General features: G+C 39.5%; 1 protein-coding gene across 1 annotated transcript; it reads left to right on the top strand.

Annotated features, from left to right (window-relative positions):
• The first annotated feature begins 351 nt into the window (after positions 1-351).
• Positions 352-13592, top strand: ARL9 (ADP-ribosylation factor-like 9). The gene is made up of 4 exons (XM_010859720.1): positions 352-363; positions 3124-3286; positions 6315-6490; positions 13293-13592. Exons 1-4 carry the CDS (start codon positions 352-354, stop codon positions 13479-13481), a joined length of 540 nt encoding a protein of 179 aa, XP_010858022.1. The 3' UTR covers positions 13482-13592.
• Positions 13593-13780: the final 188 nt, after the last annotated feature.

The raw sequence follows: 13780 nt of genomic DNA, 5'->3' as shown, positions 1-13780 counted from the left end.
GGTTTCTTGAATTTGTGCAGGATGTGTTTTGGGACTGCCTGGACCTTTTCTCTGGGCGCTCTGGTTGCTATTACTTACATTGTTTTCATATCACCGGCACCCAGAAGAGAGGGTCACAAAGGTTTAACTGAGAGGCCTCAGAAACCAGCCTTTTAGTCATAAAAGGACAGATACGTATGATTCTACTTAGATGGTTTACCTAGTGTATTCAAACTCAAAGAGCAGAATGTTGGGGGATGGGGGGGTAAGCATTTTAATGAGTACAGTTTGTTTTACAAGATGAATAGTTATGGCTAGTGGTGATGGTTGCATGGTATTATGAATGGAGTCTATATCACTCTGGGTTTAAACATGGTTAAGATGGTAAATTTTGTGTTGTGTATGACTGTGTGTGACCTGTGGATGGTGTCCCGCCAGGCTCCTCTATTCTCCAGGCAAGAATACTGGAGTGGATTGCCATGCTTTTCTCCAGGGCATCTTCCCGACCCAGGGATGGAACCCACATCTCTTATATCTCCTACATTGGCAGGTGGATCCTTTATTACTAGCGCCACCTGGGAAGCCCTTTATGTTGTGTACTTTGCCACAATTTAAAAACTGGGGGAGAAGGAAAAAAACAAGCATTATTTGGCTCAACTTAGTGTGCTTTGTACTCCTGGAGTTCCTGGGCTCAGAGCTGCTTTCTGGTTCTAGACAATATGAATTATTAACAGAGATTTGATCTCTGGTAAAATAGCCAAAGAACTGATGCTTTCAAACTGTGGTGTTGGAGAAGACATTTAATTAAGAGTCCGTTAGACTGCAAGATCAAACCAGTCAATCCTAAAGGAAATCAACCCTGAATATTCATTGGAAGGATTGATGCTGAAGCTGAAGCTCCATTACTTTAGCCACCTAATGTGAAGAGCCCACTCATTGGAAAAGACCCTGATGCTGGGAAAGATTGAAGGCACAAGAAGTCAGCAGAGGATGAGATGGTTATATAGCATCACCAACTCAATGGACGTGTTAGAGCAAACTCGGAAATAGGACAGGGAAGTCTGGTGTGCTACAGTCCATGGGATTGCAAAGAGTTGGACACAACTTTGAGACTGAACACACAAAACAGACTATATAGATTCATTATAGTTAAAGGAATAACTTTTAACAAGGAACAGTGGTGTTGAATCATATTTCATGTCTGAACTCTTGGTTTACAGTAACCCCAGCTTTTCTAAGAGATTATAAACGTGAGGAACCTTGTATTTTAGACTAAAAAGTAAGCAAAATGTAAAGCATCAATGACTACAGAATTTCTAAATAGGGTCAGGGTAGTGGCAGCAATGTGATTGGAAAGGGAATAGGGAATGGTTTTTATTCACAAAATTCATAAGATCCAAGATGCCATTATTTTAGGTACCACAGAGAAAGGAAAAAAAATGCTTCCAGCCAAAATATGACATACTATAGACTGTAAAGCCCTCATTTCAGAGATGTTAAAATGTGAAAAAAGAAATCTTGAAACTGATAAAATATGTTGGGGTAGCCTGATTGTGGAGCCATTGGTGGAGATAATGAGGGGACACAGTCTACATCTTGCGGCCATTTCTTGGTCACCATTGCTTTAAAGCATTCATTTAAAATCAACCAATGACATCCCCTTAGAGCAGCATCTAGTCCCTTTTCCTTACCATGACTCTGAGAATGACACTATAACATTTAGATGCAGATGGAAGAGAGTGGGGAGGAAGCAGGGATGGATATAGGAAACACCTATGGAAGAGCCATTTGCTTTAAGAGCCATCAATAATTCACTCCAGTAACAAACATTTACTTTAAAACATTCTGTTACTCACTAGACAGGTTTCATAAATGATTTCCCGTACATAAGTATTACAGCAGACCTTAAAACATCTTATTTTTACACAGATCTTCTATATTACAGACAGGAGGGACATGGGATAGACGTATAGTGCTGTTGAGGATCACTTTTTTTTTTTAACAGAAATCTAGTCTAAGGCTTCCCTGGTGGCTCAGACAGTAAAGAATCTCCCTCCAATGTGGGAGACCTGGGTTCGATCCCTGGGTCAGGAAGATCCCTTGGAGAAAGAAATGGCAACCCACTCCAGTATTCTTGTCTGGAGAATCCCATGGACAGAGGAGCCTGGCGGGCTACAATCCATAGAGGTCACACAGAGTCAGACGTGACTGAAGCGACTTAGCACACAGTCTATGTCTAATGACATTTAGTGTTCAAGCAGAAATGTATAAGATTATTATTTTAAACCAATGCCCTTGAAGATGTTTCCAAGGTTTTTTTTCCCCCATATATGAGAAACCTCTTTGGTAAGCTGTTTGAGAAATAGAATTCCTGTGAACAGTCTGACTGGGTTGCTCATTTATTACTGTTTACATTGAAGTTTGTACACTAAAAGCCACCTTTCTGAGCACTCTGAACTTTCTGTTTCTCTCTTCGTACCACTCTTGCCCTTCTTGTCCCTCAAACACTTGTCATAAAAATTTCTAAGGCTGGTGGAATACTTCTTCCTAAAGTTTACATCTAGTTCATCAGGTTTTAGCATGAGATTTTAACTAGTTTAGCAATTTTTATAGTCTTTGCCTTTTCATTTAATATTTATATTAAAAAGTACAGAAGAGAGTAACCTTGCCCTAAGAACTTTTAATCTATGATTCAATTTGGGGAGACAAGACAGATTAATATTATGACCTTAGATGCTTACATGCGAAATGGCAGAGTCAATACATAGACCAAGAAGGTCCCAAGACCCCAAACAACAAATTGAATTCTCGTGCAGTCTCCAATGGACATGAACTAGGGAAGCCAAGTGAAGAGTGAAAATTGGCCCTGAAAATATGGCACCTCCTATAAATCCTGATATATATAAAGTATTTATTTGATAAATTGACCAGGAGTTGGAAGATGGAGAGAGGGTATACAGTTAATATCATGTAAGTAATGACTGATTATATAAAATACAAACTGACTAGTACAGTTTGTTCTAGACCTATTAAATTTTTTTTGCAAAGTTTTATACAATTTCACAAATATTGGCAAGCGCACTTCCCAGAGCCAAGAAAACAAGGCCCTGATAGCATATTATTGCCTTATCTTTTGTTTCACAGGAGAAAAATAAGCAGATCCTAGTGCTGGGCCTGGATGGGGCAGGAAAGACCAGTATTCTCCACTTTCTAGCTTTAAACCGAGTCCAGCGCAGTGTGGCCCCCACCCAAGGTTTCAATGCAGTGTGCATCAGCACTGAGGACCGCCAGATGGAGTTCCTGGAGAGTAAGCGCTCTTTCTCAGTGCTTCTGGGGGTAGCTAATAGCTTTTATAGCCACATGGTTGTCAAATCTTAAGCCAGATGCGATGTCAACATCACATGGGTCCTTGTGAAATTAATGATAAAATGAATATGAAATGAATGATAGGTCCTTATGAAATGAAACCCTGGGTCAAATTTTCCTAGACTTTTAGAATGCATATGTAGATGAATGCTAGGGTGCAATGTGGGTAAAATCACTTTCTGTTCCTTTTATTTTCTCCTTTTTCCAGTGGTGGTGATAAAAGGGAGTTGAGAGGAAGGCTTTAGCACCCTCTCCTTTAACAGCCTCCCTCCTCCTTACTACCCCCCCCATAAAAATCCAATCTGAGTAAATATAGTGTGCTTCCTTCTTGAAAATGCAAATATTCACAAACCTCTTATGACCAGATCACAACATATATACTCTTGTAATCAGATCACAACCCAGAAGCCCCTACTCTAAAGTAATTCTGGAGTCACTGCCTCTCAGAATATTGCTGTTTCCCAAAGTTGTATCAGATCCTCTTATCTTCTCTTTACACTCTCCCAAATTTATCTATCCAGCCAAACATACCCGAATGTCACCTGACATCTCTACCTGGCTGTCTCATCGGCCTCTCACACCAAACATTGTCCAAGCAAATGCTTGATACAGCTCCATATCTGTTCCTGTCCCTGTAATCCACTGATCAGTAAATGTCTCCTCACCCATCAAGATGCTCAAGCCAGAGGACCGGGCATTTTCTGTACCCCCACCTCCAGTATGCAAGGAAAATGCTATGAATTTTTGCTTTCATCCAATTGTGAAGAGAAAATGGTGGGCAGAGAAACTGTTAAACCTGTAGGCAAATCTTTCTGATAAAAGCATTATTAGGAATAGAGATTTCAATTTTCTCAGAAGCTATAGAAGAAATAATATTTTTAATGAAATAGATGGCTAAGAAAAGAGTCTCAGAATATAAAAAGTGAAAAAGGGCAGGGTCGGGGGTGGTGGGAAGGAAAGGAAAGAGAAAAAAAAGAAAGGAAGATAGGAAGAAAAAAGAAAAGATTCCAATTAAGGGCGAAAATGGACAGATCTGTTGGAGTGAGGAGTTTCAACATATGTTTGTCAATTATTAATGGAATCAAGGAGAAAAAAATTGCAGAGAGTAAATAATGTTTGAACACAGTCAACCAATTTGAGCTAATGAACAATATAAAATTGTCTAATTCTTCTCAAATACCCATGGAACAGTAAACAAACACGGAGCACTGCCTGGGCCATATAGCAAGTCTTAATGGAGTTTTCAAAGAGGCATCATATAAACTCTGTTCTCTAACTATTTTACCATTAAATTAGAAGTTAATATCAAGGGACTTCCCTGGTGGTCCAGTGGTTAAGAATCCACCTTCCAATACAGGAGATATGGGTTTGATCCCTGGTTGGGGAAGTAAGATCCCACATGCCACGGGACAACAGAGCCCATGCGCCATGACTACTAAGCCCAGGCTCTGGGGCCCTCACCCCACCAATGGAGTGTAGCCTGTACGACACAATGGCGATCCCCCACACCGCAACTAAGATCTGATGCAGCCAACAATAAGTAAATGAATAATTTTTTTTCCAGTCCTGTGCCCTCCCCAACTAATATTTTTTTTTAAAAGTTAATAACTAAAAGATAACAATTCCTATTATAGATGAAATGTCATGGTGTTGGCAAAAAAAATGGGAATGCCTGTTTAAGCTCGTATGTTAAAGGATATGAATTACTTAGATTACATTCTTTAAAACACAAAATACTTTGAAGAATGACCAGCCTGGCTCTCTCTACAAAGGAAAACAAAGGAAAGACAAATAAAGACCCTTTCCTATTAGTTTTTGAAATGTTTTTGTTAAGTGCCCATACAGTGTTCTGCATACTTTTTCTGCAAAGGGCTCGAGAGTAGATAACGTAGACTTTGTGGCCACATGATCTCTCTGCTGCTACTCAGTACTGCGAAAGCAACCCAGAGACCATGTGTGAACAAACCTGCATGTCTGTGTTGTCACACAACTTTGCTTGTACTGAAATCCAACTGTGATATAATGTTCATATGTTAAAAAATGGTAATTCTTTTTCCCCCCAAATGTTTAAAAATGTAAAATCCATTTTTTGTTCACAGGCTGTACAAAAACAGGCAGTGAGCTGAGCCAGGTTTAGACTGTGGGCCATGGTTTGTCAATTTCTGTCCCAGGAGAAAAATAAAAACCGAATTCATTGTATCTGGGAAACTTTCTTCTGGGAAGCATCAGCAGAATGAAATAACCCAAAGACATTTTTTTCCTGAGGCAACTCTTCTTAAATAGCCACAGGATCATATTAACTTTTAGTTCAATATTAAAGAAAGGAAATTAGATTTGGGGTTTTGACAAAGGAAAAAAGTTGTGCAAGAGAGGCTAGCCAATGACATTTAAATCAGTCCATTTAAGACATTTTAGAGAAACGTGTTTTAACCCACAACCCTGAATTCTTTTAGTAGACTACTCCTGTTTACTGATCCATGCTTGATAGACATGCACTGGCTGTCATGACTGCTCTGTATAACAGATCAAGAGGCATCCACTGTGGTACAAATTTGCAAGGTAGAACACCTGAGTTTGATCCCTGCCTGGGTTGGAAAGATCCCCTGGAGAAGGAAATGGCAACCCACTCCAGTATTCTTGCTTGGGAAATCCCATGGACAGAGGAGCCTGGGAGTCCGTGGGGTCGCAAGAGTTGGACCCGACGTAGTGACTAAACTACCACCACGCTGGTCCTTTGTGTGCCAGAACTGAGTGAACCGCTTGTGGAGGGTAAATATCCCCACCAGTCATTTCCCCAGAAACATCACTCTGGTTGTTCTCAGAATTGGGTCTAGTCTCACAGCGGTCTTTTATCAGAAGACCTGCCAGTGTTCAGAAATTATCAAAATGTGCCTTACCTGGCTGCCTCGATAGACTCTTCTGAGATTTGTGTGTGTGTGTGTGTTTTCTTCCTTTGCTTTTCTTTGTAGTTGGCGGCAGCGAACCTTTCCGTTCCTATTGGGAAATGTACCTGTCCAGGGGCTTGCTGTTGGTATTTGTGGTGGATTCAGCAGATCACAAAAGATTACCTGAAGCCAAGAAATACCTTCATCAACTAATTGGAACAAACCCAGTCCTTCCTCTGGTTGTGTTTGCAAACAAACAGGTAAACATCTGTGCAAATATAAAGTGTACTCAATATTTTTTTATTAACGCAGTAAATAGAAATGTTTACTTTTTGAATTTGATCTTTTAAATTTATTTTTTAAATTTGATTTTTTTTAAATTGGAGGATAGTTGTTTTACAATGTGTTAGTTTCTGCTAACAGAAGTGAATCAGTCCTAATACACAGATACGGCCTCCCTCTTGGACCTCCCTCCCACCCGCTATCCCACCCCCTGAGGTCATCACAGAGCGCTGAGTTGAGCTTCCTGTGCTTTATAGCAGGTTCCCATTAGCTATCTATTTTGCATAAAGTAGTGTATATTTGTTGTTGTTCTTTAGTCACTAAATTGTGTCTTACTCTTGTGCTACGCCATGGACTGTTGTAGCCTGCCAGACTCCTTTGATGGGATTTCCCAGGCAAGAATACTGGAGCAGGTTGCCATTTCCTTCTCCAGGGGAGCAGGGGATCTGCGCTTCCTGCATTGGCAGGTAGATTCTTTACCAATGAGCCACCTGGGAAGCCTGGTAATGTATATATGTCAGTCCTAATCACCCAATTGATCCCACGCTCTCCTTTCCCCTCTATGTCCACAAGTCCATTTTCTCCCTCTGAGTTTCTATTCCTGCCTTGGAAATAGATTCATCTGTACCATTTTCCCAGATTCCACATGTATGTGTTAATATACGATGTTTTTCTCTTTCTGACTTACTTTATTCTGTATGACAAACTCTAGGTCCAACCACATCTCTGTAGATGACCCAAAGAAACGTCTGCTTTTAAGAGCTAAATATTCAATAATATGCTGTATGTTCATTTCAGTTTATACTATTAGGTCTCCTGGAGTATACAATCAGCCCTCCTTTCAGGGGGAAAAAAAATTCCATAAAGTTCCAAAAAGTAAAACTCCTGTTTGCCACATGTGAGCAACTGTTTTCACAGCATTTACCTTGTATTAGATATTATAAGTAGTCTAGAGAAGGCAATGGCACCCCACTCCAGTTCTCTTGCCTGGAAAATCCCATGGACGGAGGAGTCTGGTAGGCTGCAGTCTATGGGGTTGTTAAGAGTCGGACGTGACTGAGTGACTTCACTTTCACTTTTCACTTTAATGCATTGGAGAAGGAAATGGCACCCCACTTCAGTATTCTTGCCTGGAGAATCCCAGGGACGGCGGAGCCTAGTGGGCTGCCGTCTATGGGGTCGCACAGAGTCAGACACGACTGAAGCGACTTAGCAGCAGCAGCAGCAGAGATGATTAAAGTATATGGGAGGATGTGCATAGGTTATTTGCAGAAATGACACCATTTTATATAAGGGGCTTGAGCAGATTCTGATGTCTTCTAGGGTCCTGCAACCAATCCCCTCACAGATACCAAGTAAAAGCGAAAGTGTTAATCGCTCAGTCGTGTCTGAACGCTTTTCGACCCCATAGACTATAACCTGCCAAGCTCCTATGTCCATGGAATTCTCCAGGCAAGAACACTGGAGTGGATTGCCATTCTGTTCTCCAGGGGATCTTCCCAACCCAGGGATGGAACCCAGGTCTCCCGCATTATAGGTAGATTCTTTACTGTCTGAGCCAGCAGGAAAGCCCACAGCTGTAAATTCGTTCAGAACAGAGACTGTCATTCACCTTTGTGTCCCATGTAAAACCTAGTATACTACCTTGTATATAGTAGGAAGTCAACAAATCTGTTAAGTTTAATCAAATAAACATTTACTGACTGTTGAATTGATTGCAACAAAATCTTTGAGTGCTTACTATATATAATGGGCTTCCCTGGTGGCTCAGATGGTAAAGAATCTGAGAGACCTGGGTTTGATCCCTGGATCGGGAAGATCCCCTGGAGAAGGGAATGGCAACGCATTCCAGTATTCTTGTCTGGAGAATCCCAAGGATAGAGGAGCCTGGCAGGCTACAGTCCATGGGGTCGCAGAGTCAGACACGACTAAGCGGCTAACACACACACACACACACACACACACACACACACACACACACACTATGTGTCAGTATACAGAATTAGTTTTAGATTAGCTAGCCTGACCTAAATTTCACACACATGCATTAAAGTATTAAACACTCATGAAGAAATGGAAACCTTGTGCAGTGTTGGTGGGGATGTCAAATGGTGCAGCTGCTATGAAAAACAGTATGGCAGTTCCCTACGAAATTAAAAATAGAATTTTCATATAGTCCAGCAGTCCCACTTCTGGGTATATTATCAATAGAATTGAAAGCAGGAACTCAAACAGATGTTTGCACACCTGTGCTCATAGCAGAATTATTCCCAGTAGCCAAAAGGTAGAAGCAACCCAAGTGCCCATCCACGCATGAACGGATAAACAAAATGTGGTGTATACATACAGTGGATATTAGTCAGCCTTAAATGTGTCAGGAAATTCTGACACATGCTACACCATGGATGAACTGTAAGGACATTATGCTAAGTGAAATAAGCCAGTAACAAAAGAACAAATAATGTATGATTATACTTTTATGAGGTCCCCTAGAGCAGTTAAGGGCTTCCCTGGTAGCTCAGATGGTTAAAGAACCAACCTGCAATGTGGGAGACCTGGATTCAATCCCTGGATTGGGAAGATACCCTGGAGGAGGGCATGTCAACCCAGTCCAATATTCTTTCCTGGAGAATCCCCATGGACAGAGGAGCCTGGCAGGCTACAGTCCGTGGGGTCGCAGAGTCGGACACGACTGAGCAACTAAGCACAGAGTAGTTAAAATCAGAGAGACAAAAAAATAGTAGTTGCCAAGTGCTGAGAGAGGGAGAAATGGGAAGCTATTGTTTAATGGGTACAGAGTGTCAGTTTTACAAGTTGAAGAGTTCTGAAGATGGTGTACAATAATGTGAATTTACTTAACTGTACACCAAACTGTACATTTCAAAATGGTAATATGGAAAATTTTGTTATGTGTATCTTACTACAATAAAAGAAATTTAAAACAACATTAAACATCTATAGCATTGTGCAGGCATACCTAATTTTATCACACTTCACTTTGTTGTGCTTTGCAGATACTGTGATTTTTACAAATTGAAGGTTTGTGGCAACCCTGCATGGAGCAAGTCTATATGCGCCATTTCCCCAACTTCTTTTTCTCACTTTATGTCTCTGTGTTGCCTTTTGGTAATTCTTGCAATATTTCCAACTTTTAGAATTATTATATTTGTTATGATGATCTCTGATCAGTGACCTTTGATGTTACTATTATAAAAAGATAATGACTTGCTGAAGGCTCGGATGATGGTTAGCATTTTTTTAGCAATAAGGTATTTTTAAATTAAGGTGTGTACATATTTTTAGACATAATGCTATCACACACTTAATAGATTACAGTAGTGTTAAAGTAAATTTTCTATGTACCAAGAGACAAAAAAAATTCTTGTGACTCACTTTATTGCGGTATTCACTTTATCACAGTAGTCTGGAACCAAATTTGCAGTATCTCTGAAGTGTGCTTGTAATGCTGTAGCCTCTCTCTCAATTGCCAGGCTTATCAGTCATAAGAGTTCCTACCCTTTCTCCCACTCCTATGAGTGAGTGTTTATGGAAGTAAAATAAATCATTATAATGATGATCTAAAAGTAGGAGCCTATATTAAAGTCCAGCATAAATGCTAGTCCAGCAGATTATTTTTTTTAAAAGGCTGGAGTTTTTTTTGTTTTTGTTTTTTTAGTTAACATCTTAAGTACCACAAACTGTGATGATTTAGAAGATCATGGTAAATGTAAGTGAGCTGTATAGTATTGCATTGCATGAATATACCACCACTTTACCGTTTTATTGTTGGACATTTGGGTTATTTCCAATTTTTCATTGTTGTAAAGAGTTCTATAGTGAATCTTCATGTATGTGTCTTTTCATAGACGTGTACCAACAGTTCTCTAAGGAATTGTGAGGAATTACTGGGTTTGGGGATTTGTACCTTGTGGCTCAGCTGGTAAAGAATCCGCCTGTAATGCAGGAGACCTGGGTTCGATCCCCGGGTTGGGAAGAGCTCCTGGAGAAGGGAAAGGCTACCCACTCCAGTATTCTGGCCTGAAGAATTCCAAGGACTGTATAGTCCCTGCGCCTTTCACTTTTCGTTCACATATTCAGTTTTACTAGATATTACCAAGTTGCTTTCCAAAGATATTGAACTAATTTATTCTTCCTACCAGCAGTATATGATAGTTTTTATAGCTCTACACCCTTGTTAATACTTGGTTTGTCAAACTTTCATTTTTGCCAGTCTTGTGAGAATGAAATTTTATCTTATTATTCTAATTTGCATTTCTTTAATTACTAGTGAGCCTGAACATTTTTTTCAGATGTTCACTGGTTATTAGTTTCAAATTAGTTTCATTCTTTGAAGTAAATTTCCATATCTGTGAATTAACTTTTAATATCTTTCCCCAAATTCCTATTGGGTGTTTATCTTTTCTCATTTGAGTTGTAGGAGTCTTTCATATCTTTTGGAAAAATAATCCTATTTCTGTTACATGCATTACAAATATCTTCTCTAGCAACCTATTGCGGAGAAGGCAATGGCACCCCACTCCAGTACCCTTGCCTGGAAAATCCCAGGGATGGGCGAGCCTGGTGGACTGCTGTCTAGGGGGTCGCACAGAGTCAGACATGACTGAAACAACTTAGCAGGAGCAGCAGCAACCTATTGTTAACATTTTATTTTGTTATGGTTCTCTTTTTAATACACAGGTTTTCATTTTTAATACTCCAATTTATTGATGCTTTCCTTTGTGGTTTATATCTCTTCATCAAATTGAATAAACAGGACCATTTGGTGTCAAATTATAACTTTTACTGGGGTTTAATAATAAAATGTTTGGATATTCTCAGACAGTAAAGAATCTGCCTGCAATGCAGGAGACCTGGGTTCAATCCCTGGGTCCGGAAGATCCTCTGGAGAAGGGAATAGCAACCCACTCCAGTATTCTTGCCTGGAGAATTCCATGGACAGAGGAGCCTGGTGGGACATAGTCCCTAGGGTCACAAAGAGTTGGACTCAACTAAGCAGCTAACACACTTTCTAGTTTAAGGTCATCTTGGTTATTACTCCTTGATCAAAGTAACTTAAGCTTTTAGATGACTCATTGTTTCAAGTTATTACATAAATATTTTTTTAAAAGTCATCTTACTGTTGTTATTCTTTGAGTGATGACATCTATTAGGGCACAATTATGTGAGCATGGAATACACCTGATATTTATCCCTGATGTTCTTTTATCATTACAAGGAGCCCCTCCTCTCTTCCAACACCCTTCTATTTTCTTCCTCTCCAATTCCATTGGTGGCATTTCTTTTAACCTGAGACATCGTCCACATGTTACTAGATTCATTAAAACAATTGCAAAATTCACTACTTGCTCTAAGACTAAAATGAATTCAGGTTTCAGACAGGCAATAAAGTGGAAGAACCAGAAAAGGTAATGATACCACATGAAGAAAACCTCACACTTACAAGAATTTGATAGATTCATATTGGTACAAGAAAAAATGACAATATTGTACTATTTTAAAACTTTGGGAGAACACCATGAAACAAAAAGCCAATTACAAATTCAATGTTAAGAGTGAAAATGTTTAAACTTTTGCAGAAGACTTAAAAACTGTAACTGAATCTGCATATGTATTTAGGAGAGGGAATATCAGAGGTTATTTGCTATAAATAATTCTTGTTGTGTGAGAGGCAAAGAAATATGTTTCGATCTTAGCATGCAGCATAAACACATGCTTTTTGTCTCCTCATTTTAATCTCTCCCCTCTCTGCTTCTTCGGATGGGTTTTCCTCCTTTAAGCCTTCCCCACTTCTCCATCTCATCTTCTTTCCCTCCATCTGTCCCTTGCCTCTCAGCCTTCTTCACCTACTACACCATTTTCTAAACTTATTCTGTCCCTGATCCCTTCTCTACCTCCCTCCTTCCCCCCAAATTTAATGTAAAACTTTTTGTTCAGTAGAAATAATTTTTGCAAAAGAAAACTTACATTTGGCAAATGCTATAATCAATAAGAGTTGGACATGACTGAGCGACTGAACTGAACTGAACTGAACTGATAATCAGTAAAATATTATATGGGCAAAAACCAATTTAATGAATCAAGCTTCTATTGTAAAGACAAATTAAAAATAATCTTGGAGGGCTTCCCTGATTCTTCAGTGGAAAAGAATCTGCCTACCAGTGCAGGAAACACAGGTTCGATCTCTGATCCGGCAAGACCCCACATGTTACAGAGCCATTAAGCCACAATTGTTGAACCTGTGCTCTAGAGCCAGGGAGCTGCAATTACTGAGCCCTTGCGCTGCAACTACTGAAGTCCGAGCTCTACAGCCTGTGCTCTGCAATAAAAGAAGCCACCACGATGAGAAGCCCAAGCACCACAACTAGAGAGAAGCCCATGCAGCAACAAAGACCCAGCACAGCCAACAATAAATAAATTATTAAGTTATTTTTAAAAATTAAAAAAATAAATCTTGGGAAAATTCAGACAAAATTGGAAAAACAAAACTAGAAGCAGATCACACTGGTTAGGAAATTGATTAAGGTATAATATTGGCTTAACTTTGTTCCAGAAAATACTCTTTTGATAATAACTCATAAATGCTGATATAATTCCGATGAAAATCTTTATATTCAAACAGCCTTTAGGATCCTAGTAATGGGATTACAATATCCTCGATATTATAATGGAGGTTCAGTCATTGAGAGTAATAAATGTATCTATCCAAAAATGTTGCAAAGTAACCAACTTTTTCTCAATTCTTTTTCCATTCTTATGAAGGATCTTGAAGCAGCCTATCACATTACAGATATCCATGAAGCTTTGGCATTATCTGAGGTGGGAAATGACAGGAAGATGTTCTTGTTCGGAACCCAGGTGACTGAGGATGGCTCAGAGATACCTTCCATTATACAAGATGCCAGAGACCTAATTGCACACCTGGCTGCAGACATGAGTGATCAGGCATAGCCCACTGCGAGACTCATGATTTGGATGTCACCAGGGAACGTGACGTGGCAGGCTGGAAGCCAAAATTTCCACTTTCAAATAAAAAATAAAACATTTCCTATTTTCTCAATGCACGACACATATACACATACAAGATAATGTTAATTGATTAAAAGGATCTCTATTTAGATTTTGAACTTTAAAAGTATTGGTAAACAATGTATTTGGAGGGATTTGGATTTTTAATCAACAAAATTAAAGTGAAAATTAGCAAGCATTCATCCCATTTGTAGTTTCTCGGTGAAATGACATTTACATTA

The sequence above is a fragment of the Bison bison genome, unplaced genomic scaffold (assembly GCF_000754665.1).
Source record: "Bison bison bison isolate TAMUID 2011002044 unplaced genomic scaffold, Bison_UMD1.0 scf7180017864458, whole genome shotgun sequence".
Taxonomy (NCBI): Eukaryota; Metazoa; Chordata; class Mammalia; order Artiodactyla; family Bovidae; genus Bison; species Bison bison.
The sequence above is the reverse complement of the archived record's forward strand: the minus strand, read 5'-3'. Positions and strand labels throughout refer to the sequence as shown.